Consider the following 25,074-nt stretch of genomic DNA (forward strand, 5'->3'; position numbering starts at 1 on the left):
TAAAGAAAAGAGAACTGTGAAAAAACGTATGTATGAGAAGAAATCTGAACAGAGATGACATGACTTAACCAGTGTCCCACATTCCGGCATGTTCTCTTACATATGTGGACTCCATCTTTTCATTATGATAAAATCATGCAGACGTGGACATGAGTGAAGACATAGAAAACTAAAAGGGCGACCACTAGAAAGGAAATTCGGTTTTGAGGATGGAAAAATCCCAAATACGTGGTGTAAAAACATGAGGACTGTCACTGGAGATGGAAGGGTGTGGGGGATGAAGGACAAGAGGGTGGACAAGACCAACAACAGCAAATCATGTGTGAAAACGCTATAGTGAAGCACATTCCTCTATACGCTAATTAAGCAATACAAACAACAGCCCTTCCTTACCAACAAGAAACTGTCACGGGCAAAGCAGGTGAAGACTGACACCTGAAGCTGCCTCTGACACCCACAAATGTATTGCACCATGTGTGCAACACACACATATATACACACGTACATATGCACTCATACACACATACATACACATGCAAACACATATGCACTCATACACACATACATACACATGCAAACACATATACACTCATACACACAGACACAAGGGGAGGGAAGGGCTAGTCCAAGAAGGACTGGAAGAGTCAGGTGCAATAAACTCAATCTGAGCCTGACTATCTCTTATGCTGACCTCTTTCTCGGGGAAGAACCTGAGCTAAGTGGGCTTCCTCAACCTCCTGCAAAACCTGGAGTGGCTGTGGCAGGAACTCAGAGCTGTGCACACTCCAAGGGGGCTTGCAATACCAAAGCAATGAGTGTTTAAAAAAACAGCTAACGGTGAAAGGCAGAAATGCAATACTTCAGTGGTAGAGAAGGCCGGGTTTTTCCAATGTGTTCTGGAATGTTCACACAATAGCAGTTTTGGGAGAATATGCTGCCTATCCTTCTTCCTTTCCTCCCGAGAGATTTTGCTTAGATCCTAGCAAGAAACGTATTTTTGCCAACAGCTTGCTGTGTATTCAAGTCTGCAGTGGAAGCTGCGCGCTATTCTTTTCTTAGAAAGCTGTGGAGAAGGAAGAAAACACTGACTCTGCCATTTACTTTCCATAAGACCTTAGCTAAGGTTTTAACTTTTTGGAGTCTAGTTTTGCTTGGTGGCACTGTGGAGGTGACAGTAACATATGCTCGGAGGTTGAGAGCAGAATGAATTGAAGGATGCCTGTGGAGGCACTTGCCTTCTGCCCAGTACCTACTTATCACATTGCCAGATTGTTACTATGATTTCAGTTGCTACTACGATGCCCCAGGGTCAATGGTAAATAGTTCAATAATAGCTTGGTGTTCTAGTTTGCATGTCTTGAAGCTGTCAGATTTCACACAGCTCCCTTTGGTTTACTATGCAGAAAGAGGCGTTTTGTGATGTGAGTTCATATTGGCCATATGTATTTTTATTTGGTTCTGAGTATTAATTAAGTGCCTATTATACTTCTAAGCATATACACACCAAATACTAGTGCCCCCGATTTTACAAAACAAAACTGCATGTAAAGGCATAGCTTAACCCAAACACATAAATATCTGACTTTTCACCAATAGAAAAGTCATGCCAACGAAACATAAACATAGAAACAGCTGAGTCAAATAAAGCCATAGATCAAATGGATATTTCAGATAGCTACAGGGCACATATGACATACACTTGCCAACTCTCCCACAGATAAATATTTTATTTTAAACAAGTGTAAAACAGTCCAGGTGCAAATGAAATCAGAACTGAATTCTATGAGAACTTCAAAGAACGAGTATCAGTATTTCTTATAGACAAAACTTCCTGATGAACCTTAGTACAAAAATTCTCAATAAAATATTAGTAAGCTGAATTTAAGAACGCAACAAAAAGATCATTCACCATGACCAAGTTGACTTCATCCCAGAGAGGGAGGAATGGCTCAAGATACACAAAACAGTAAATGTGATATTACACAAATGGATTCAATAGCAGAGATCACATGTTCATCCCAACAAACACAGAAAACCTTCTAATACCATGCACCCTTCACAATAAAGACCCCACAGAAGATAAGAGGAGAAGAACAGATATCAACACAATGGAAGCTGTAATGGTAAAACCATAGTCTACACTATAGTAAATGGGAAAAAATTTAGACTGTCCACTATGTCTACTCTTATTCAATACAGTGCTTGAAGTTTTAGCAAGAGGGTGAGAGAAGGAAATAATATCAAATAAGCTAAGAAGTCACAGTTTCCTTATGTGCAAAAGATACGGTTTCTATACAGAAAAGACGTAAGGACACCACCAGAAAACTTCCACCCGATAAACGCTTTTCACAAAGTGGCAGAAAAGAAAGCTAACACACACAAATCACACATACTGAGAGAGAAATCAGAAAACAATCCCATTATATACTGCCCCAGGCAAAATTATCTTGGAATAAACCCACCAGAAAAGCTTTCTAATGTAAAGTGTAAAGCACTGAAAAAAAAATGAAGACACTAGAAGATAGAAAGTCTCCGGTGCCCATAGATTAGAATTATTATCACAAAAAATGGCTACATTTCCAAAAGCAACCTATAGATTCATTATAATCTCCATCAAAATTTCAATGTCACCCTTTACAGAAATAGACAATCTTTGTGGGCTATACACCTGACAGAAGATTGATAAGTAGGATATATAAATAGCTTCGAAAATTAAATGGAAAGTCAAACAACCCAGTCAATAAATTAGTTAATGAAACGATGGACAATTTCCAAAGGATGAAGTCCAGAGGCCATACTATATACAGAAAAAATGTTCAAACGAACTAGTTGCTAGAGAAATGAAAACTGAATTACATTGAACTACATGTCATGCCACTTAGAATGATAGTCATTAAAAAACAAGCAACAAAACCTGACAGAAAGGAACCTCCACATCCTCCTGTGAAAATGATTCAGCCACCGTGGAAGTCAGTTTGAAGGGTCTTCAAGATACAGAAATGTTAAATACAAGAACTTTTTAGTCATGAGAAAGAGTGGTTATGTCATTTGCAAGAAAGTGGATCCAATTGGAAATAACCATAGTAAAGAAATGAAATCAGCCTCGGAGTGTCTCAAATATTGCATATATTCTCATTTGTGATTCCTAGATTTTTCAATAGATTAAATCAAAAAAGTAGGGCAGGAAAGAGTGTTAACGGTAGCCATGGACTTGAAAGTAGGAGGGTAAGAAGCAGTGACAGCAGGGAGGGAGGGGAAAGAAGGGAAAGATGGGCAGTGTGAAGGGAAAGAGCCTCAACATACCTGCATACATGCATGGGAGATGTACTTATACAACCCTCTATCATGTACAATCAACACAGACGAGTTGAAATTAAAATCGAAAAGAGAGAGAAATTCGGTACAGAAGACTTGCAGTAGGAAGTCTATTTGCGAAGCCTTATTGTTTGAAGAACTTTTCTTTATATTCTTTTGTGTTTTAGTGAGTGCATCCACTAAAGATGGGAAGAAAATAAATATAGTTGACGGAATGTTTGAGGGTTAGCACTTCATTTATTGTAAAGTTAGCGCTTCTACAAACCAGCTGAACAAATAAGCAGCCTGACCTACAGGGCCGACTTCTCTGCTCACAGACACCAGGAAGAACGTGAGAAGGGCCCTGCTGCCAGCAGGAGCACAGAGTGCAGTGTGGACCATTGTACAGGCTTCCACTCATTGATTCTTTGTCGTGTTTTAGATTTTATAACCCATGAGTACAGTTTCCTTTTGTATTGCTGCCACAGACAAACTTTAAATATTTTCTTCTTCTTCACCAGAGACAGGAAAATGAAATCCAAGAATACTGGTCCAAAAGCGACCAGTTTGCCTAAATAATAAAGGCTATCTACGGTAGTGTGCTAGCTTGTTCTTTAAAGTTTTCTTCTTTCGTTGTCTATTTATTGTTTACTTTATACACAAGAATAATTTTGTATACATACATAATTTCGTATTTGTTTATAACAATTTATTCTTTTGTAACAGTCCTCTTTGAAACTCAAAATGGTTATTTTTATTATTCGACTTCTCACTTTCATCTTTATAAAATACTGACTTTAAAAGTTTAGGCTTTAGCCGGGCGGTGGTGGCGCACACCTTTAATCCCAGCACTCGGGAGGCAGAGGCAGGCAGATCTCTGTGAGTTCGAGACCAGCCTGGTCTACAAGAGCTAGTTCCAGGCCAGGCTCCAAAACCACAGAGAAACCCTGTCTCGAAAAAACCAAAAAAAAACCAAACAAAAAACAAAAAAAAAATAAAAGTTTAGGCTTTGAGTATTTTCTAACACAAGGCAATTTTTGGAAAGGTAGGAGTCTCAGCAAGCATCTAGGGACAGATTAGTATTCAACCATGTCAATACACAGCAGGCTCCCACCCTTTCCTGACTGAATGAGCCAACGAAGGCTGCTCTGCGTTGGAGCCACTGATATTTTCCATATGATTCACTACTGTGGCTGTGAGATACGTTCTGTTCTTACAAGGCTGCTGGGAATAATCCCTGGTCTTTATCTTCTAGATACCACCCCCCCACACACACACACACATACGTAGAAATCAAAATATCACTTAACACTGTCAATAGGGCAAAGGAGGACCCAAATCTCCCTCTATTGAGAAAAAGCACTCCTCTGAAGGAAGGTGGATGGATTGTCTTGCTGGGTCAAAGGAAGTATACATAGTCCCTATGCTAAAGCCGAAAGGGTTTGGAAACTACTTGAGTTTCATAGGCAACACAGAGCACTTCAAGTTAACCCAGCAACTGAGCCCTTACAGCATCTCCATTAGAATAAGATGGAAACTAGGTTTTACTATATTGGGTCAAAAGAGAAGGGGTCATCTTAAGTCACCAGAAATAAAACGATGGCAGTGTTCACGCCATCTTTCCTTCTCTTGCCGATCTATTTGGAAGGAAACCAGAGTTATCCCCTGGTCGATTACATAGGGTCTAACCCCAAAGTCTACCAAATATTTAGCATTGCAAATGTGATATGGAGCTCACAATTTTTGTCTATTTTGGTGATGCAGCTGTTGGGGACATATACATCTGTGGAATGCGAAAAGAAATGCCTGACAATGTGTCATTGTAGTCTAAGCCATTACACCCTCATTCGCCAGTTTCTCATGACAGCTGGAGACCTGGAAAAATATGTCACCATATAAGCTAGGAGAAATGTTGAGTATGAAGAGAGATCTGAGGGACTAAGCATGGTAATCAGACTTCATTAGTGTCAAGTCCTTGGCTTAATAATCGCACATGGACAATGCAGTCAATAAATCTTTCCTGATTTCAGATTTATAGGTGAACTCATAAAAATTACCTCGGGCTTGGTATGCTATTCATAGAGAAGGAGAGCAGGATAGGACGGGGCTTAAATGAAACACAGGAAACAGTGCAACCCTCTGAGTGTAGCAGAAACTCAACTGATCCTATCAGGAAAATTACCATCACCAAACAGGAGATGTTATACTCGTAAACCTCATTGACCATTATGCAAAGAGCAAAGATTATGCTTTGGAGTGCAGAGAAAATGAGGTCAAAGCGACCTAATGTCAATTCTTGTTTTCCCTACTTCACTGTGTGAAATCTGTTTAGTCAGCTGAGGTTAAATAGAAAAAAAAAAAAACCCTTAATATCTCAGTTCTTTGGAGTCCCAAAGCATGTCTCACTCAGCTTCCTATTCACCACAACTCAGCTTCCTGTCCACCACTACTCAGTTTCCTGTCCACCATTACTCAGCTTCCTGTCCACCACTACTCAGCTTCCTGTCCACCACTACTCAGCTTCCTGTCCACCACTACTCAGCTTCCTGTCCACCACTACTTAGCTTCCTGTTCACCACGACTCAGCTGCAGCTCCTTTCTATACCAGCCTTCTGTGGGAACCCAGACTGTCAACAGTACCTCCATGTAAGTCTTTTCTTCCGCCCTGTTTTTGGTAATCTAGGGACCAAAGCCCTGCCCTTGCATATGCCAGGCAAATGCTCTGCCACTAGGCTGTAGTGCCAATCTCTACAAGGAAATCATATTCATCCTTTAGTGTTAGGAAATAACTCAGAGGGTAGATTATATAAAATTCCCCCAACTTATCCTCAGAAATATCCATTGTCTCTGGAAGTCACATGACTGCTCCTGGACCAAAAAAGAAGGAGCACACTCTAAGAGTGGATGGTGAGCACTGAAGTCAGCACCTTTACATGTTCAAGGCTGCTTTGGAAAGACTCAATTATTGAAAGCATCGAAGCATGAAATACTGTCTTACATGAGCTATCTACAAAATCTACTTAAGAGTCCATTAAGCACCTAGCTACAGTCAATATCCAGTATTGTGCGTTCTATATCATAGGCGAAAAGAAACAGGTTGGCTCATGTGTTTATAAACGCGCAATCAGAACACCAAGTACCAAACACTTGATTATGCTCCACCTCTTCCCACTTACCCTGTAGTTGCATAAAGGCTTGTGTTTCAAGCGATCATTTTCCATTGTTTCAGAAGCTCTCTGCATGTCGGAAGAGCAGTAGGAACAAAGCTGCTGCTGCAGATGGCGCAACTGGCCTGTTGGGGTTCCTACTCTTGCAATTTCAAGTTTTTCTTTAATAAAATCCATTGACAGGGTTGGAGGAGGTCTCTCTAAAAGCTTTTTTTCTTGCCCAATTTTGGACTGCTGTCTCTTCTTATAGACTGCAGGCCATTCTTTTTCTATATTTATTTTCCCCAGCCCTAACTATTAAATACACCCCTCACATATTCTGACACACTCCAAGCCTTTTTGGCAAATCTTTGTAGTAAACAGATGGACTCTTCTGTGTTGCTGGGAGACCACTTCACATGTAGAATCCAGTCCAAAGGGAGAAGAAAGGGCTGAACAGGGTGATGGACCTGCCCACTTCTCTCCCTTATTCCCCATCTTCTCCTTCCTCTATGCTTTCTGTATCTCCGTTTTTAATTCAGCTCAGGCTCAGTGCCTGCAAGCTGAACAGCACGCGCCAGTGTCCTCATCTCAAGATGGAGGCTAACACTATTAACTTGTGGGTGTTCTGTGAATAGTTAATGAAATGAGGGTGTCTGTTAATCTCTTAGCAAGGTGTTTCCTTGATTGACAGAACTCCATCGTTGCTGCTGATTATATGCAGCAAGGTTGACCCATTAAGGGGTGGGGGTGAACTACTTCTCATTAAATTCTAAGCAGAGCTTGACTCTGGTTGGGGTGGAAACTGTTTCTTATCTATCAGTATTTTGGAAAAGTTTATTTAGGGGATTGACACGAGGTTCAAAGAGACCACGTAGGCTTGAAATGTCCTTTAAGTTCGAGGCCAGTTTAGTCCCTCATGTATTGGTTCTAATCCCATCTGTTTTCTACTTTTAAAATAAGGCGAATTTGCTATGGACCTCACACATGGTCCGGAAGATTACCTAGCTGCCTGGTACCCAGTGCTATAGCCAAGATCAATTGATTTCGGTTCCTACCACTCTATGCTGACACCCCTCACCCATTCCCAAACACACACACATACACCTGTCTCCCTCTCCAGTTGTCCCTCTCTCTTACCACCCCTGTCTCCCTCCAGTCTACACCCAGGTTTCCTCCCCGCCCCTGCTTCCTGGAGGGCAATAAGCAGTGTGCTGTCTGAGGCTGGACCCCAGAGTCTGAAACAGTCTAGCCACCCAAGGAAGCCTTTCCATGCAGGCTTTGAGAAATGACTGGCGTGATCCATGATTTCTTCGTCATAGAGAAGTCACTAGAATGAATGTAAATGCATGTCTCCACTGAGAGTGGGTGTTCTTTTCTCACCGGGGAAGCCTCTTGCAGCGGACAGCCTTCTTGCTGAGGACGTGAGCTTACTGTGGCCAGCCAAAAGCCCCCAAAGTTTCCCCGGAGCCCAGAGCTGCGCGCGCTGGGCCTGGACCAATGAGCGCAGGTTGTGCCTAGCCCACCCGGACGCCCTCCCCCGTGGAGCGTGCGGCTGGCCAATTGCAGCCTGGCCCCGACGGCTTGCCTTTCTCCCCTCCCCTGTTGCTGCTCCTTTGCCCACTCTGCCCCGCCCACCCCTCTCCTGCTCCGTTTGCCTCACGCAGCGCTAGCTCAAGAGCACCCAGCGCAGCGGAGCCTCAGCGAGCGGTCACCGGCTGCAGTCTCTTCCTGCCAGAGTCCCGGGTCAGCTGCCTGAATTGGCTTCTGACCCTGGGGACCGTGGGTCAGACGAACTTCATCCCTGAAGGGAACTGGCGCGGGAGAAGACGTAGCAAGGGCGAGTCATGGACCCTGTGAGCCAGGTAGAACTGAACAGGGCGGGCAAAGCAGCTGGCCTAAGATTGGGGAATGCTGGGGACCCTGACACCTGGACAGGTGTCCACAGTCCCCCGCTCATGCTTTTTTTCTTTCTCTCCCTTGTCTTATTCATCCGTAGTTGGCTTCGGCGGGCACCTTTCGGGCACTGAAGGAACCCCTTGCCTTCCTGCGAGCCCTGGAGTTGGTGAGTAGCTGGGAGGCAGCAGCTGCCAGGTGGAAAGAGGTCAGGTGGGGCGCTCTCCACCGGGGTCTATTCACAGCTTGGGGTTCAGCCTCCGTCAATCCTGCCTGCTCTTGAGCTGCTCGTCAGTCCGGGGATGCTAGGTAGGGTCGAGGTCACACTGGGATTCCAGGGGGAATATGAATACATTTGTTCAGGAGCTAGAATCATCTCCCTGGGAAGCGTTCTGGCCAGCAGGGTCTGGTGGGGGAGCGGGAGAGGTGGGAGGGGGAAGAAACCTCCAGGGCTCCTGGCCTCTTCCCTGGTCCCCTGTGAGCCTGAGGCTTGACGGGGTAGGTATCCAGGAACGCTTGGATGAAAAGCTGGGAGGACTTGTCCAAACTGGAAAAGTTGGTCAGCACTGGGACAGCTTCTGTTCTGGACGGGATACTCTGCTCTGAGATCACTGATCTGCTTTGGAGAGAGGATAGTAGAGTGAGCAAGGACTTCTCTACCGTGGATATTCCTCTTGGATTCTTCTGGCTTTCCCCAGATGAATTCTTCATCAGCTTTCTCCCAGGGTTGGGCTGTGGGAAGTTATATCGCTCCTCTGGTTTGTTTCTGCTTTAAAAACCCATCTCAAGAGTCCTATGTAATTTGTCTGTAGACAGGAGCAAGGCACAAAAATGGTTACTCACGAGGCCTCCTGTAGCAATGGCAATGCTGTTGGCTGGAATGATAGTTAAAAGGAGTGAAGTCTGTGGGTCACACATTTCCTCTTGCTAGGAGCTCTGCAAGGCTAGAGAAGCCATCAGAACACAAAGTTCAAAGCCCGTCATGTGGCATTAATCACAGGCGCTAACACGGACTAGCTAGGAAATTATGTAAGAGCCTGTTCCGTGCTTCAGAGGCAGAGACAAAGAGTGTGTCTGGATTTGACTACACGAAAGCGTGACGCATGTTCACATTGTAGTCTTGGTAATCACACCTGCCCTGTGCATTGATCGGAACAACAGTGCCTGATTGGATGATCAGTTTAACCTCTTCAAGAAAGTTCTTTAAGAAGGCTCCAGCTGCCGGCTTTCAGTTGGCTATTCTGATACTGTTTCCCTTATGCACTTGTGTGGTGTGTGTGTGTGTGTGTGTGTGTGTGTGTGTGTGTACCAAGGCAGCCACAGTGCACATGTGAGATCAGAAGACAATATGAGAGTTAGTTCTCTCATTCCACTTATTTAGATTTCTGGGATGGAATTTGGATTTTCAAGTTTGGCAGTATGGGCTTTTAGCTGCTGGGAGACTCGGCCAACCTTAATATTGTTTGTTGTTGTTGTTAGTTATTTGGTTTTGTGGTTTTTTTTTTTTTTTTGGCAAGTCCAACAAGCTATGCTGGTTTCACAGTTGAAGGATCTTTTGGTCTGCTTCCTTAACCTCCTCCTTGAATTCTTTTACTTAGCCTTTTAACCAGACAGTCTTGTGGAGTGACTTCTTAAAAGTCAAAATAGTATTTTAGTTGCCAGCTTACTTGACCCCTAAGTTCAGAAGCATGATATCGCTTTCTGATATAACCTGCAACTCTCCTACATTGTCATTCTTGAAGGAATTTTTGCCCCTGCTCACAAGGTCTCTGCAGATAAATTTCAAAGCCTGGCCAGTCTGGGAGTTTGTTTGGATCACAGCTTTCTAGACACTAAATCAGAACACGAGGAAGCCGTTTATCCACCGTCATTCTGAACAAGCCCCTTTAGGTAATTCTCAGATGTGCCAGTGCTGGCAGAACACCACTCTGGGGTACACACTACCTCTTCAGGATGCAAAGGCACTGCCATTTACCTCCCTTCACCTTTGTGAGCATCATTTGCATTTCTCTCTTTGCATTCCAGGCCTAGAGAAAATGTTTGTCTCCCCCGCCCCCAGCTGAAATGCTGGCTCCTCGATAAAGTGTGTCTCCTACCTCCCATTTCTGCCCCTAAATTGAGTTACTGATCCACCACCTCCCCGAGCTTCTGTTACTTTAGTCATTTATGCACGAGAAGCATCACTCTGTATTTCATTTATTGTAGGTTCTTTTTATTAAGAGTGAAAGATTACAGTACTGGGCAGAGGAAGAGTCAGCTTATACCCACGTGTGTGGACAGTGGCATGTGGAGCCTCTCTGACACACACACACACACACACACACACACACACTCAGGTGATGACAGTAACTTCCGGTGGAAGTACAGTCTCCTAGTACCATAGAATTTGTCCTGTCTCTCTTTCACTAGCCCCTTTCAGAACACTTGGCAAACAGCAAGTGATTGGAAAAACTGTCCATTGGTAATGACCGTGTGCGTAGACTATCCCAGTTCCTCTGTTTCTGTAGAAGCTGATACAGTGATAGAAAGTGGCTTTGAAGGCGAGTCTTCAATCCTTAAACTATAATCCTTTCCAGCATCTATGCCCTAGGAATAAAACTCCACATAGAGATATCTGCTCCATAAGCCACTCAGGTTTCTCTTCTAAATCTCCTTCAATTAGATAGCTGTTGCATCAGAGATTTCTTTCTCGGAGTTCTGAAGGCAGGGAGTTTCCACCAAAGGCTGGCAGATTCTGTGTCTGGCAAGGACTCCCTCTCTGGTTCGCAGATGGCACCTTCTCTCTGTCCTTATCTGCCCTTTGTAAGGGCACTCATGTGTTCACAAGGGCTCTGTCCTTGGGAGTGACACATGTCTCATCTGATACTGCCACTTTGGGGATTAGGTGTTAACGTGTAAATGTTGGAAGATACATGCACCTCTAAACCACACCATTACGTTCAGAGCATCTATTGCAACACCGTTTGCAGTGGGAAGGAATGGCAACAGCTAATAAATCCACCTAGACAAATACTTACAGGTGTAATTTGTGTAAATGATGAAATATATTACCATTAAAGACAATTAACTTAGCACTCATGTATATGGAGGTTGAGGCCTGTAGTCCTCATTGATACAATTATTGTCAAGAAACGAATCCAGGCATGGTGGTGTACAACTGTACTCCAAGCAGTACGGAGGCTGAGGCAGGAGGATCCGCTTGGGATACACAGTGAGAGCCTGCATCAAAAAAATTCTTAAAAAGTAGAAAAGAAAGAAAATAAGCTTTTCTTTCTTTTAAAAATAGGTCATAAAACTTTAAATGGAGAAGAACAACACTCATTGTGTTAATCCGATTGTAAGCGATGTGCTCCGTCAGATGTTCTGGGTACCTGCGCAGTGCAACATGCTATTTACAGAAAAGAAAGTCCTGTGTGTGTGTCGTGGCGGGGGGAGTTAATATGAACATAAAGGGAAGCATATCAGTATATACAACTGAGCTATAAATAGTGATTTTTTGACAAGATATAGCTTGCTAGTCAGTAGTAGAGAATGGGGTAAATAAGCCATGAAAATTAAAATTGCAGACATATCACTTATCTGCATTCATACATGTGAATGATTTATAGGAACTCACGTTGTAAGTGGTTTCTTCAATGAATTTCCAAAGGCATTCTCTCCTTTTGGGGCTTATAGCCCCTGGGAAGCTATGTGGAAGATACATGTGTGTATGTTCTTTCCTATGAGAGCTTGTGGATGTAGTCAACCTGAGGCCTTAATATTGTAGAAAAGGATGGATGGAAAAGCCTTATTCATTTTCAAACGTCTCTGGGCAGGACTTTCCCATCCTTGATCTCTACTTAAATGAGGTCAGGGGACTTTCACCTCCTCTTCACAACCAGAGGTTCAAAGCACAGACCCAACTCCGGTAGTGTTTCACTTTTTCACAGTTGAAAAATGATGTGCTGTGAATTGCTTAACCCGCAATTTGGAAGTGTTACAGCTCAACTTACCCTGGTTTTATATTTGAAAAGCTATGTAAATATCATCCTGTCTTCTACTGGCCTTTCTTATTTTGCTACTTTACACTGCAAGTAGGTCCCCCAATGTGTGCAAACACATTGTTCCCCCAACGTGTGCAAACACGTTGTTTCTTTCTCCCCTTACCCAACGTGTGCAAACACATTATTTCTTCCTCTCGCTACCGAATGTGTGTAAACACATTATTCCCCCGTGTGTAAACACATTACTTCTTTCTTCTGCTGTCTATAAAACCTGGGTTTGTACCGTGGAATTTGTGGGAAGTGGACTCAACATGTTCGTGTTGCTCAGGACACAATAATGCTTCAAACACTAGCTCTGTTGGAGCAGTACTGAAGGACTACTTCCCCTTGGTGATGTTGTGTGGCTTAACTAGTCCCCTAGCACTATGTAGTAGCTTGACTAGTCCTCTAGCACTATCCTGTGTGGCTTAACTAGTCCTTCAGCACTATCCTGTGTGGCTTGACTAGTCCTCCAGCACTATGCCCTGTGGCTTGACTAGTCCTCTGGCACTATCCTGTGTGGCTTGACTAGTCCTCTGGCACTATCCCCTGTGGCTTGACTAGTCCTCTAGAGCTATCCTCTGTGGCTTGACTAGTCCTCCAGCACTATGCCCTGTGGCTTGACTAGTCCTCTGGCACTATCCTGTATGGCTTGACTAGTCCTCTGGCATTACACTGCAGCTCCAGATTCTGCCCTTAAGGAATCAACTTGCCCAAATCCTCTAATCCTTATCTCTGATATCTATAATTTTACTATAACATGTCTACTATTTATGACTTCACATTTTTATCCTAACCTTTGTTTCTGCCCCTCTACCTTCCCAATGAAGCTTGTCAGTCCAAAAATGCACGTGGTCTATTTAGATGGTCACACTAGCATTTATATAACATCCATTCCTAAAGCTAAATTCTAAGCTATGGTCTTATAGAAATACCACACGTCTGTCTCTCTGCTTCCTTTCTATCAAGAGATATCACACGTGACTCCTGCTACTAGTAACAACCAATCGGCACCTATAGCAGAGCATGATATAGTGACGCTCTATGTATGAGAGAAGGGAGACAATCACATTCCTCTACAAGCTTCAGATGAAGGTACATCTCCTGTGTCGTGTTGTTCTGTAAAACATTATTTCACCGTGGGGCTCAGGGATGCTAGCTAACTCCCGGAGAACAAAGACTGGCCAGCGTCGCTCTGACCGGATCCCTCTAAATTCTACAGCCTTCTTCCTTCCATGCGGCAGGCCCTGGGTGTCTCTGGTCTCAAAGTTTCAAAGAAGATTTAAAAGCCAATGCTGCCGTACTTGGTGTTACCTATCACTTCCCTCAAGTAGATATTTGAGATCTTTTCTGGAAAAGTCAAGGAATGTCTGCTTTTAGAGAAAATTCAACAGATATCTGTTGTCTTTTAGATTTGATTTTATTTTCTGTTCATTAGTAGTTAACCAAGCAAGTTTTAATTTAAAATCGCTTTTCCACATAAAATGTCCACAAAAGTCTTTCATTATAAAGCCAACAATCTAATCACATCGTATGATCATTCTTTTGTTTTTACATACAAGAAGCAACTCCTTTCCCCCTCTACTATAAGCAAGATGGAGAACTGTAACATAAAACATCAAAATCGAGAGTAGTAGTCTTCCATTAAGGGTCTGATGAATCTAAAGCTAAGGTAATATGTACTTACTGATAACCCTCTCACCTCTGACAAAACTGTGTTCAGTTGGGGTATGAAGGGATACATGTGTGATGCAAAGCAACACCCCAGAATTCAGCCCCTGCGGCTGCTCTGAGCTTACTGGGGCAGGTGGCATAAGAGCCCGTCAGAACAGGAGAAAATGAGGGAAGAGCATTTCTCCGAGAGGACTCAACTCTCTCCCTCTCCCAGGTGAAGAGTGAGAAGGAAAATGGTTATGTATTCGGCTTTAAACATTCCAGCTCTGCAAGATACGTGTGCGCAGGCCTGTGACCTCCCTCGTCTTTGTCTCCTGTAGGCTGTATTTGACTTCTGCTGCATTTGTACCTAGTCTACTGGCTCAGCCAATCAAACGGGAATGGCGAAAGTCTTCAAGGCAGCACGGATGCTGGACAAGGATCTGGCAAAGCTGAGCCGTGTGTTGGCCTCAGTGTCACTGTTGGTTTTGAGCTCCTTGTGTTGCATGCTTGGGGGACTTTCAGTGTTTGTATTATTTGGGGATATTGAATTGATGGGAAATTACTTATGAATCATTTGTGCCTTTCCCCAAGAATACTTCTTCTAATCTCTCCAGGAAAGTCCTAAGCATGCCACCCCATCCCGCTTCTAGGGAGATATCCTTATCTGCTTGAAGGTCTTCCTTACACCTTGGAGGTTGTGACTCACATAAAGAAGTCAGAGGTCTCTTTATGAGGCTATGCGTCATTCTTTAAAACATCTGCCCTTGTACTGTACTTACTCAGGAACAAGATAATGAAAACAAGGTCAACTCTAAAAGATCAACAAGATTTGGTGGGCTAGAGGATTTGTCCACAGATCAGATTACAAGCCTCTTCCCACTGTACACTCAGGCGATTACAATGCATGTACAGCAAAAGAGTTAGAGTAGCCAAAGTTACCTCTGCCATACACAGGGACTGACGTTGATGGGCAAGAAACAGTGTGGAAAGATGATAAGAGATTGAGATGTCAGGACCTCCCTTTCTTAGAAAAACTAGCTCGTGCAGAGCCACTGTGGCGTCTTAGGACCAAGGAGCAAAAGAGTGACAGGATTAGACATACAAATAAATTCTATAAAGATATAAAATTTAAAGCATTAAAATATGTCAGAAATTGAATAACAACTGAAGCAGCTTTGGCCTGAGGGTTTTTCCTGGACACTCGGACCATTAAGAGTTAATAATACACCACTCGGAGCATGACAATCTTCCCAAGCTGGCTTGGAGATTGTCTTAATATCTAGTGTCCTTGAAGCCACAAAGAACTGCCAGCCCAAGAGAACAGGCTACCGTATGCTTCTGCATTCTTAAAAATTGGGTTATGGGGTTGATGAGTAAAAATAATTACAAAAGATAACTGTTTATCAATGATGACTAAACGTAAGGGAACGTGATTGCAAAAGATAACTCGGTTTATCAGCCATGACCAAAAGATATGCAAGAGGAAGTGAAACACGTGTCCAAAACCAAAAATTATAGAATCTCTGCTTTGGAACGACATGAATCTATCTATGCTCAATAAATTTCTGCATAAATAAAGAAGTGCCCCACGGCTGGTCAGTCCGGTTCTAAGATTGTAGCCACAAACATGGCCTGGCTCACTCCTATCGCGCCTGTTCCGCCTCTGCTCCGGAACCTGTCAACCACAGGAGCATGTCGCCAGCAGTTCACGGTGTTAGCTCAGCCTTACTCTAAGAATGTTTCCCACCTGTGCATTGGAGAGAACGCCCCTTTCCCGTGTCCCCATGGTGTCAGGAATTTTAAAGGAAATCATGTTTATCAAAATCCACGGTGGCAGAGCGAGGGTTCTTTTTTTTTCTGCTTCTGCAAACTTATTCATGTTTTTTTTATTTATTTATTCATTTATTAAAGATTTCTGCCTTCTCCCCGCCACCGCCTCCCATTTCCCTCCCCCTCCCCCGATCAAGTCCCCCTCCCTCCTCAGCCCGAAAAGCAATCAGGGTTCCCTGCCCTGTGGGAAGTCCAAGGACCACCCACCTCCATCCAGGTCTAGTAAGGTGAGCATCCAAACTGTCTAGGCTCCCACAAAGCCAGTACGTACAGTAGGATCAAAAACCCATTGCCATTGTTCTTCAGTTCTCAGTAGTCCGGAGCGACGGTTCTAACAAGGAAAGATGGTGCTTCTGCTGGTGAATAGCAAAGGGCTACTGGATGGAGGCTGTACTGAGGTCTGAGGTGTGGAGCTTGAGCTCTGCCCCCCACCGGGCTGAGACTTTCTTTCTTCAACAGCCTGCACCCTGTAACCTTTGCCTCGGCCTCCTCAGAAGTTATGAGAATGAGAAATGATCGGACTGGAGAGATCACTCAGTCAGTAAAGTGCTTGTTTGCAAGAATGAAAACCGGAGTTGGATCCTCAGAAGCCATGGCAAAAGCCAGGCGTGGTGGCATGTGCTTATGATCCTAACAGTGGGAGTTGGAGACAGGAAGATCCTTGGGGCTTGCTCTTCAATCAAATCAGCCTGCTAAAGCTGATGAGTAGAAGGTCAGGGAGAGACCCTGTCTCAAAAGTAGATTAGATTAGATAGATAGTCAGACAGACTGACAGGCAGACAGACAGACAGACAGACAGATGATAGATAGATAGATAGATAGATAGATAGATAGATAGATAGATAGATAGGTAGATAGATAGACGATAGATAGATAGATAGATAGATAGATAGATAGATAGATACATAGATAGATACATAGATAGATGATAGATACATAGATAGATACATAGATAGATGATAGATACATAGATAGATACATAGATAGATACATAGATAGATGTGAATGATGTTTAAAAAACAAATGTACAAGTTGGTCCTCTGGTTTCTACATGCACACACACATGTGCATGCCATTCATAGACATGTACACATACACATACACACATGCATGGACACACAAAAGAGAAAGTTGAGACTGACTCATCACCCAAACACTCACACAGGGGAAAGTCCAGATCATGTTTTTCCTCTTCTATCCAAAGCCCATTTCCTGCTGTGTGCACGTTTCATACTTGCTGGATATTTGGAGGCCCTGTGATGGTTTCTTGCTGAGCAGGTGGCTTTCTCACATTCCACCTTCTCTGTTTGGAACACCCCATTTCCCTTCTACCCCACCCCAACTGGGTAGTGAATTATTTTTCATCTGGGTGTCCATGGATAGGAGGCATTGCTGGGTGAAGCTGACCTCTTAAGGGAGTCTAGAGTGTACTCCCCAGTGGTGTATTTGTATTCCAGCCAAAGCACACTGTGGTGTGCTCATCCACTCATTCTAAAGATGTAGTGAAGCTCTCCATGCTCAGGAGGGCTGACTCCAAGAACATCTGCTAACCCTTCCATAGCTCCCAGGCCCTAGAGGGTTACTCAGTATTAGATGGAAAAGGCGAAGGAAGAGAGGGAGGGAGGGAGGGAGGGAGGGAGGGAGAGAGAGAGAGAGAGAGAGAGAGAGAGAGAGAGAGAGAGAGAGAGATGAATAAATTCTGGAGAACACAGACCCCTCATAAAATCTGTTGTGAAGAATTATAAGGATATTATAGAAGTATATGTTAAGTTATCAGTCTTAGCTGTGTAAGAGATTAACACACGGACAGAGGAAGAATAGTATAGACACTCTCACCATCTAGGAATAGAGAAGAACCCTTATTAAAACAATAGTAAGGACTGAAATAGGGCCAGGCTGCATAGCTCAGTGTTCAGTGACCCAAGCAGCAAGAGTCCTTAACAAGGGGGCTAACACTGCAGTGTTTTAGACACTGCACTGCCCTGCCCTGCCCTGCCCTGTATTTATTCTGCACGTTTCTTACTCATTCTAAGCAGGATTCACATCCAACATTCTGGAAGATGGAATACAATTGCCTCAGCTGGTTCTTTTTTTCAATTCAGCCCAACTATCAACCCAGGTCATATCGTAAGCCAATAAACTAGTGTATAGATTCAGTGCCCAAGGGCCAATGTCCACTGTTATTCTGTCACTTGTGGCTAGGTTTGAAAGGGTCATGAGAGTCAAATCGTTCTCTTCTAGACTGCCCTTTCCAATGGAGCTGTAGGAGGGAGAGTCTCTAAAGTTATGGGCACAACAGGCCCAGAGACGGGTCTGCATGAAGGTGATAAAACAAGATGATTTCCAGGGCTGGAGAGATAGATCAGAGCTTAAAAGTTCTGGCTGCTTTTCCAGATGTCTCAAATTCAATCGCCAGCACCCACGAGGCAGCTCACAACTGTCTGGAACTCCAAGACACCCTTACACAGACATAGACACAGGCAAAACACCAGTGCACATAAGAATAAAAGTTATTAAAAATAGATTATTTCCAACAGATGACCAGACACTGTAAATATGTGTGTGGTGTATGTGGTCTGTATGGTCTGTGTGTGTGTGTGTAGTATATGTGCTTATGTATGTGTTGTGTTTGAGTGTGTTTGTGTGTGGAGTTGTATGTCTTTGTATGTGATACACACGTGTGTGTGTGTATGGTATGTTGAGTATGTGTGTTTATGTATGTATTGTGCTGTGTTTGTGCTTGATGTGTGTGTGTGTGGATTATGTGTGTGTTTCTGTATGTATTGTGTTATGCTCGAGTGTGTTTGAAGTGTATATATTTGTGTATGGGGTGTGTGTATGTGAAGTATGTACATTTATATATGGACTGTGTAGTGTTTATGTGTGTGTGATATGTGCATTTATGGATGTATTGTGTTGTGTTTGTGTGCGGTGTATGTGTGGTATGTGTGTGTTTTGTGTGTCCATTGATGTGCTAGAAAATAGGAAATGTGTAGAACTATCCATCGGCTTGCCTCACATGACAAGCGCTGTCTGTTTCATGAAGAGCAGGGATTATTTGATACACAAAATCCACCTGAGGCTTGAGGAAATGTGGGTTTGAGTCCAATCAGCCATATGCTAGAGTTCTGGCCCTTTTAAATTTGTATTTGTTTTATTTGATTTTTTTTAAAGCCATGGTGTCCTCACTGGCCCACTGAAATCAAATGAGTGTCGTAAGTGTCACATCTGTGGCTTACTTGTACTGGTTAAATTTTAGCAAAAACTCCGGCAGTGTCTGGTTGGTACTGCAGCTGTGGGACTGGACCTGGGGAAGACCTGGTTGATGATGCTATTGTATTCACAGTTGCAGTGAACCCTCTCCAGACTTCTAGCTCTGTATAAACAGTTTGATCATTGTTATACTGTCACTGCCAGGCCACTGATGTGTGTGTGTGTGTGTGTGTGTGTGCGTGCGTGTGTGTGTGTGTGTTTCTATTATCTTCCCACTGAAAAAGGTGCATGGTGAGATGACCATAAACCATATACAAATAGCGTTAACTCTAATATATGCATACAAGCAGTTTTCCGATTTCTGTGCATGGTTTATTTGATTTTTATTATATTCTGAGGATTAATTAACAACCTTGTTTATACATGGAGAGGTCAAATCATTTGCCTGAGGGCAGACAATTAGCAAGTAATAAAGGATGTGAATCTAATCAGACACCAAATCCATGCCCTGAATCATCTTTATGAACGCTCTCCATTACTAGAGACTCCTCATCCCTACCTAGATCTGCAGCATCACTGATTTCCCCATTGACAACAATAACAGAAAAGGCATGCATCTATACCTGCACTTATCATATACTAATAATATGCAAGACTTTAGGAATTTAATTTTTTTCTCCTTGTTCTTTCTACTGTCAAATGCGACCAGAAAAATAAAACAAAATCTAAATGCTAAGTGCCCTCAAAATAGCTTCGGGGACTTTCTTACTGCTCAAAAATTATTCCGGTTTCTTCAGAAAATTTTATTTATCTTCCATATCTTATAGAATATTCATTTACAAGTCCACTCCTTAAAGAAATTCAAATTCATAAATCTGTTATGGACATATGCCCAGGAAGACATCTGGGGAATTTAAGAAATCTCTAGATACTTAGCAAGATGATAAACACTTAAATCTTTGTATGTTCGGGAAATTGCTTAAGCCAAGTGCATTCCATCATTGATGATGGGGCATGAGTGAATTTCGTCTGCTTCCTGTGTGTGTGAGAACCATGGTTCCTTAGTTTGTTATTTGGAGGATTTGTGTGCCACATAAGAAGACATTCCTCTGTGGTGTTAACAGGAAGTGCTCACCACCCATCTGGTCCATTGTAAACGGCTTGGCTCTGCTTCTCTATGATGTCATCACTTGAGGCTTTTGATTGTACCTGATAGACAGGTACAGATTGCTGACAGTGGGAGTCTTTCCTGAGACAGCAGACCCTACTTACAAAGGGACAGGGTTTAGATTGAAGAAGGACTATAGTAAACTGGCAGGCACTGGCCCGCGATCCGAGTGTAACATGGAGAACTTCAGAAACATTACATCTGGAAAAGGAGGTGGCTGGCCAAGTAGGAACTATAACATGATTTAGAATATGCTGAGAGGCCAGATGTGGCGGCACATGCATTTAGTTCCAGAAGTCAGAGACAGGCAGACCTGTGAGTTCGAGGCTAGCTTGGTCTATATAGTGAGTTCTAGGTCATCTAGGGATCCACAGTGGGACTCTTGACTCAAAAGAGAAAATATGTTGGACTTGGAACCACTCAACTTTGAGCTAACCCATCACCTTGGATAATTTCACTGAGCTTCAACTTTCTTAGGGATTTTCACCTGCATTGAAGATGTATTAAAATTTTATCTAACAGCTAAGAATCCTTGGGCAAACTCCCATATCAATTTTTGAACTATAAAATGGGATGGGGTTTTAGAATACAAAACTATGGGATTAAATGGACTAAAAATGTATGAACCTTCCCATTCATAGGTTCTTTGATGTTGACTGTCCCTACACTGAGAAATTAAAGCTTGCGTGGGGACACAACTTGGTGCTGACACACATATCTAGCGCTGAGTTAATCTTCAGCCTTGAAAACACAAAAACAAAAACATCAAAGCAAACACAGGCTGAGGTCAAGAACCTGCGAAATTTTCCTATGGGGCAATACTCCACTGACTGCTTTTAATGTTCGTCTGCTCCCACAGTTCTGTGAGGAAATAGGGAATGTGTGTTTTCATCTGTCATAGCTATGAAATGAAGTTTGTTCAAGAACAGCCCCTGTCAGATGTCCCAATTTCTCTATGACGCTATTGAAAGAAAAAGCACAATTATTCATGAGATCACCAACATCACTCAGGATTATATTTGAAATGTATTTTAAAGTATATCTGCACATTGGTAAAATGGTCCAATGGTTAGCAGCATTTTTTGTATAACCATGAGGGCCTGGGCTTTGATCCTAGCACCCCAGTGACATACAAGCCAGATATGGTCTTGTACACGTCTGCAACCACAGATCTATGATTGGGAGTGGAAATAGGGGAGTTGCTGGGGCTTACTTGTTGCCGGCCTTGACATTAAAAAAAAAACCTGCACAAAATACAAGCACCAATCTACTTGATATATTTGGCAGTATGGCATGCCTGAGAGAGGCAGGAGGTCACGCAGAGTTGCCTGAATGTCCTGCTTGGTTGATCACCAGATGTATTACCGAGCCAACATACTCTAGAAGATCACTGCAAGACTTGAATGAAGATGGGCTGCTAAGTGGTCCAACTCAGAGAGCAATAGAAGAGGGTGTCCAAGGCCCTCCTTTGGGCTCTGCACACAAACCCAAAGGAGAATGCACTAACAGAAATGTGTCTATATGCTAAGCACACACACACATACACAAGACTTGAATGAAGATGGGCTGCTAAGTGGTCCAACTCAGAGAGCAATAGAAGAGGGTGTCCAAGGCCCTCCTTTGGGCTCTGCACACAAACCCAAAGGAGAATGCACTAACAGAAATGTGTCTATATGCTAAGCACACACACACATACACACACACACACACAGACATGTGCAACATTGATTTTCAAAAGAACAAACAGGACACCTATGTCCCTACTAGATAAAAAATAAAAATTCCAGTGCCAGAAATGGGTCAATTCTTTTGAAGTTATTGGACAGTGAGGTCACCCTGACCTCCAGACATTGCAGTACATTGCTGTTGCTCTTTATTAACCACAAGCACTTGGTGGAAAGTTGTTATTGCTGAAGATACCACACACTGGAGTCATAGAACATAATGAAATCAAGTCAGTATACCTGGATGTTTCCTACCTAATAGCCCTAATAGCTTTCTTAGTGCCAAGAGGATGCAAGCTAATGGAGAAAAAAATAATCACTAATTATACTCTGCTATAAACTCCATGCGCTACAACAATGGCAAGCCAGCCCCTTGGTACAATTGTGGTCAGAAACATGATGGAAGTCACTAAACACTCTCTGATTGGACTTAAGTCCTTTTCCTTATGTTGAAACTCATATCTGGAACTATTGTCAGGGAAAGAACCTACGGCTGTGTATGTCATAGGTTCTAGGAGAGAGCCTACTGCTATGATTTGCTAAATAGACATGGCATTAGGCCAACTCCTAATGGTGTTTCATTGTCCCCATTGATGAACACATCTTTCGGCCATCGTCTGAGAACAGCTTCTCTTTACAAGAGATGGTGATTAACGTAGAGACCCACAACTGAAGGAAGAGAGGAAGAAAAAGAAGAATGCTCTACTTTAAAGGGAAAATATATACCACACCCTCTCTCCCAAGGCTCTTCGAACCTTGCAGAAGATGGGGATAGAAAGAATATAACAGCCGGAGGCGGTGGATAGCTTCAAGGGAACACCATCTAGACACAACAAGAGCTGCACATGCAAACTCACAGCATACAGAAAACCTGTGCAGACCCAAATCAGACACAAACCCAGCACATAAAGAGAAGTTGGCCACACAATCTTACTCCTGGCCCTGGAGTGAATGGCAGTTACTAGTTGCTGGGGAAGAAAAAGCATCCGTTTTCTCTAATGTTATAGCCCCATAAATGGATCATGTTTCGGTGGAAGAACAGACGTCCAAGAATGTTTGGGCATCACACATTGTGATTGAAGGGTGTTCAAAAATAGTAGACGCAAAGTTGGGTTGGGGACAGGGAGGTGGCTCTGGGAAGAACTGGCAGTAAACATCATCAAAACTTGTATACCAAGCTCAAAACCCTCAAAGAAATCATAAAAATGTAAAAGATGATCAAAGGGTATGCCTCAAATTGACAGAGCATTGAACTTTAGCTACCTCTGCGGAAAGTAACGTGTTTAGTAACAGAAGCAGGTAGAGTTGAAGATTAAACATTGTTCTTTACTTCTCTCACCTTCAAACATGTACCTTGGCCCAGCCCATCTTCATCCAAGTCTTCCAGTGGCCTTCTAAAGCACACTGGTTTAGTAGTCCAGTCTGTGAGTGGCCAAGCATGGCCATCAGCCATCCCCATGCAGCCACCTGCCTCTCTCTTGCATGTCGGGCTGCCAAATATACCAAGTAAGTAGGCTGGCGCTTGCATTCAAGAGTTAAGAGGTGGTGGTGGCTATGCTGTCCATGGTAATTATAACGATTTTATGTATTCATGATATGTCTATTAATTAAGATCCCCCAAATAAGCAAAAACCAGTAAGTAAAAATCACCCAGTATTTTGCTGAGAGCAAACTGAGCTAATGTTTTGAAAATAGACTTTAATATACTTCTGCATACACATGCATTTTCTCTCCGAAATGATATGCTAATTTTCCAAGCCTGTTCTGTGAAACCAAGTATAATCATGTACCACACATGAGGGGGTACCACACATGAGATTTTTTTTTTATGAATAACAGGTGATAACCAGGCTGTCACAGTGGTGACCTCATAAAGCTACAGCACAAATGAAAAGGTGGCTGCCTTAGCCTGTGTCAGCAAACCATCATATGAAGCCCAGGAATGGTTCACCCAAGGATGCATGTTTCTCAAAACCTATTTCAACCCTTAAATGTTTGCGTCACAGACAACAGAAATCTCAAAGTTCTGAAAGCCAAATCTTCTAAATCTTTTCACAGTTCGTGAGGAAGGATCTGAGCTGTCCTCTACCCCCAAATCCTAGTGCTTTGATGACAGTCTTTGGTTTCCTTGAGTTATGGATAATCCACCCTTCTAGTCTCTCTTCTTTCTATTACACTCGTGTGTGTGTGTGTGTGTGTGTGTGTGTGTGTGTGTACACCAGTCATACTGAATTAGGACCTTACTCTCCAACTGTACTCTAGAACACACAGTTCTAATAACTTTATCTGCTTGACCTTGGTTCCAAAGGAAGACACATTCTGAAGTCCCAGAGTTAGGATTTTGTCATAGGAATTTTTCTTCGAAAGTGGGAAGAAGGCCCAATGCCCTTTATAGTATTTGAATCTTAGAATAAGGACTATTAGCCACTTGCTTTATCTCTTTAACATAGTGTGGATTGTGGTTCCATGCTTGCTAATAGATAAAATGTATCTCTCCATACCTTCAACATCTGTATACTGTGATAGTGTGTGCTTGTCATTGAGATCACTCACTATCCCATTAGTTTTTAAAAGCATATCATACTCTTCGTAAAGCCTGTGAGCATCCTGTGAAGATTCACACTTCCTGTGCCTCTAATACACTTTATTTTGTGTTTTGTTTTTTTTTTTTTTTAAATTTTGCATGTACCCATGTGCGGGTGGAGACCGGAAGAGAACAGTGCTTTATTCTATCTCTCTCTGCCTTATTCCCTTGAGACAGGTCTATCACTGAAGCTGGAGCTAGGCTGTTGATTCTCTTTTCACTGTACCTCATAGTGCTTGGATCACACTCTCACACACACACACACACACACATGCATACACATGTGTGCGCCCTATTTTTAACATGGGTTCCAATGATTCCAAGTCTCAAATTCTACATGCATAGCAAGCACTCTTACCCACCAATAAATCTCCACAACCCTTGCTAGCCTAGTTTTTAGTTGAAGAATGTCTAGCTCAAAGTACTACATATTTTAAAGATATTTGAATAGGATCATTTCAGGTTCCCTATCTTCAGCTGCCCCAGGAACTAACTGGGGACCTCTCCTTAGGCACCTGGAAGCCCCTCTAGGTCCAAGTCT

General features: G+C 42.9%; 1 protein-coding gene across 1 annotated transcript in view; it reads left to right on the forward strand.

Moving 5' to 3' along the window:
* The first annotated feature begins 8,108 nt into the window (after nt 1-8,108).
* The window catches only part of Synpr (synaptoporin), a 333,039-nt gene continuing 316,073 nt past the window's right edge, over nt 8,109-25,074 (forward strand). The window contains exons 1-2 of the mRNA XM_005348531.2: nt 8,109-8,305; nt 8,440-8,505. Coding sequence (XP_005348588.1) covers nt 8,288-8,305; nt 8,440-8,505 — 84 coding nt within the window. The 5' untranslated portion in view covers nt 8,109-8,287. The remainder of the gene's footprint in view (nt 8,306-8,439; nt 8,506-25,074) is intronic.

The sequence above is a fragment of the Microtus ochrogaster genome, chromosome 6 (genome assembly GCF_000317375.1).
Source record: "Microtus ochrogaster isolate Prairie Vole_2 chromosome 6, MicOch1.0, whole genome shotgun sequence".
In the NCBI taxonomy this organism is placed as follows: domain Eukaryota; kingdom Metazoa; phylum Chordata; class Mammalia; order Rodentia; family Cricetidae; genus Microtus; species Microtus ochrogaster.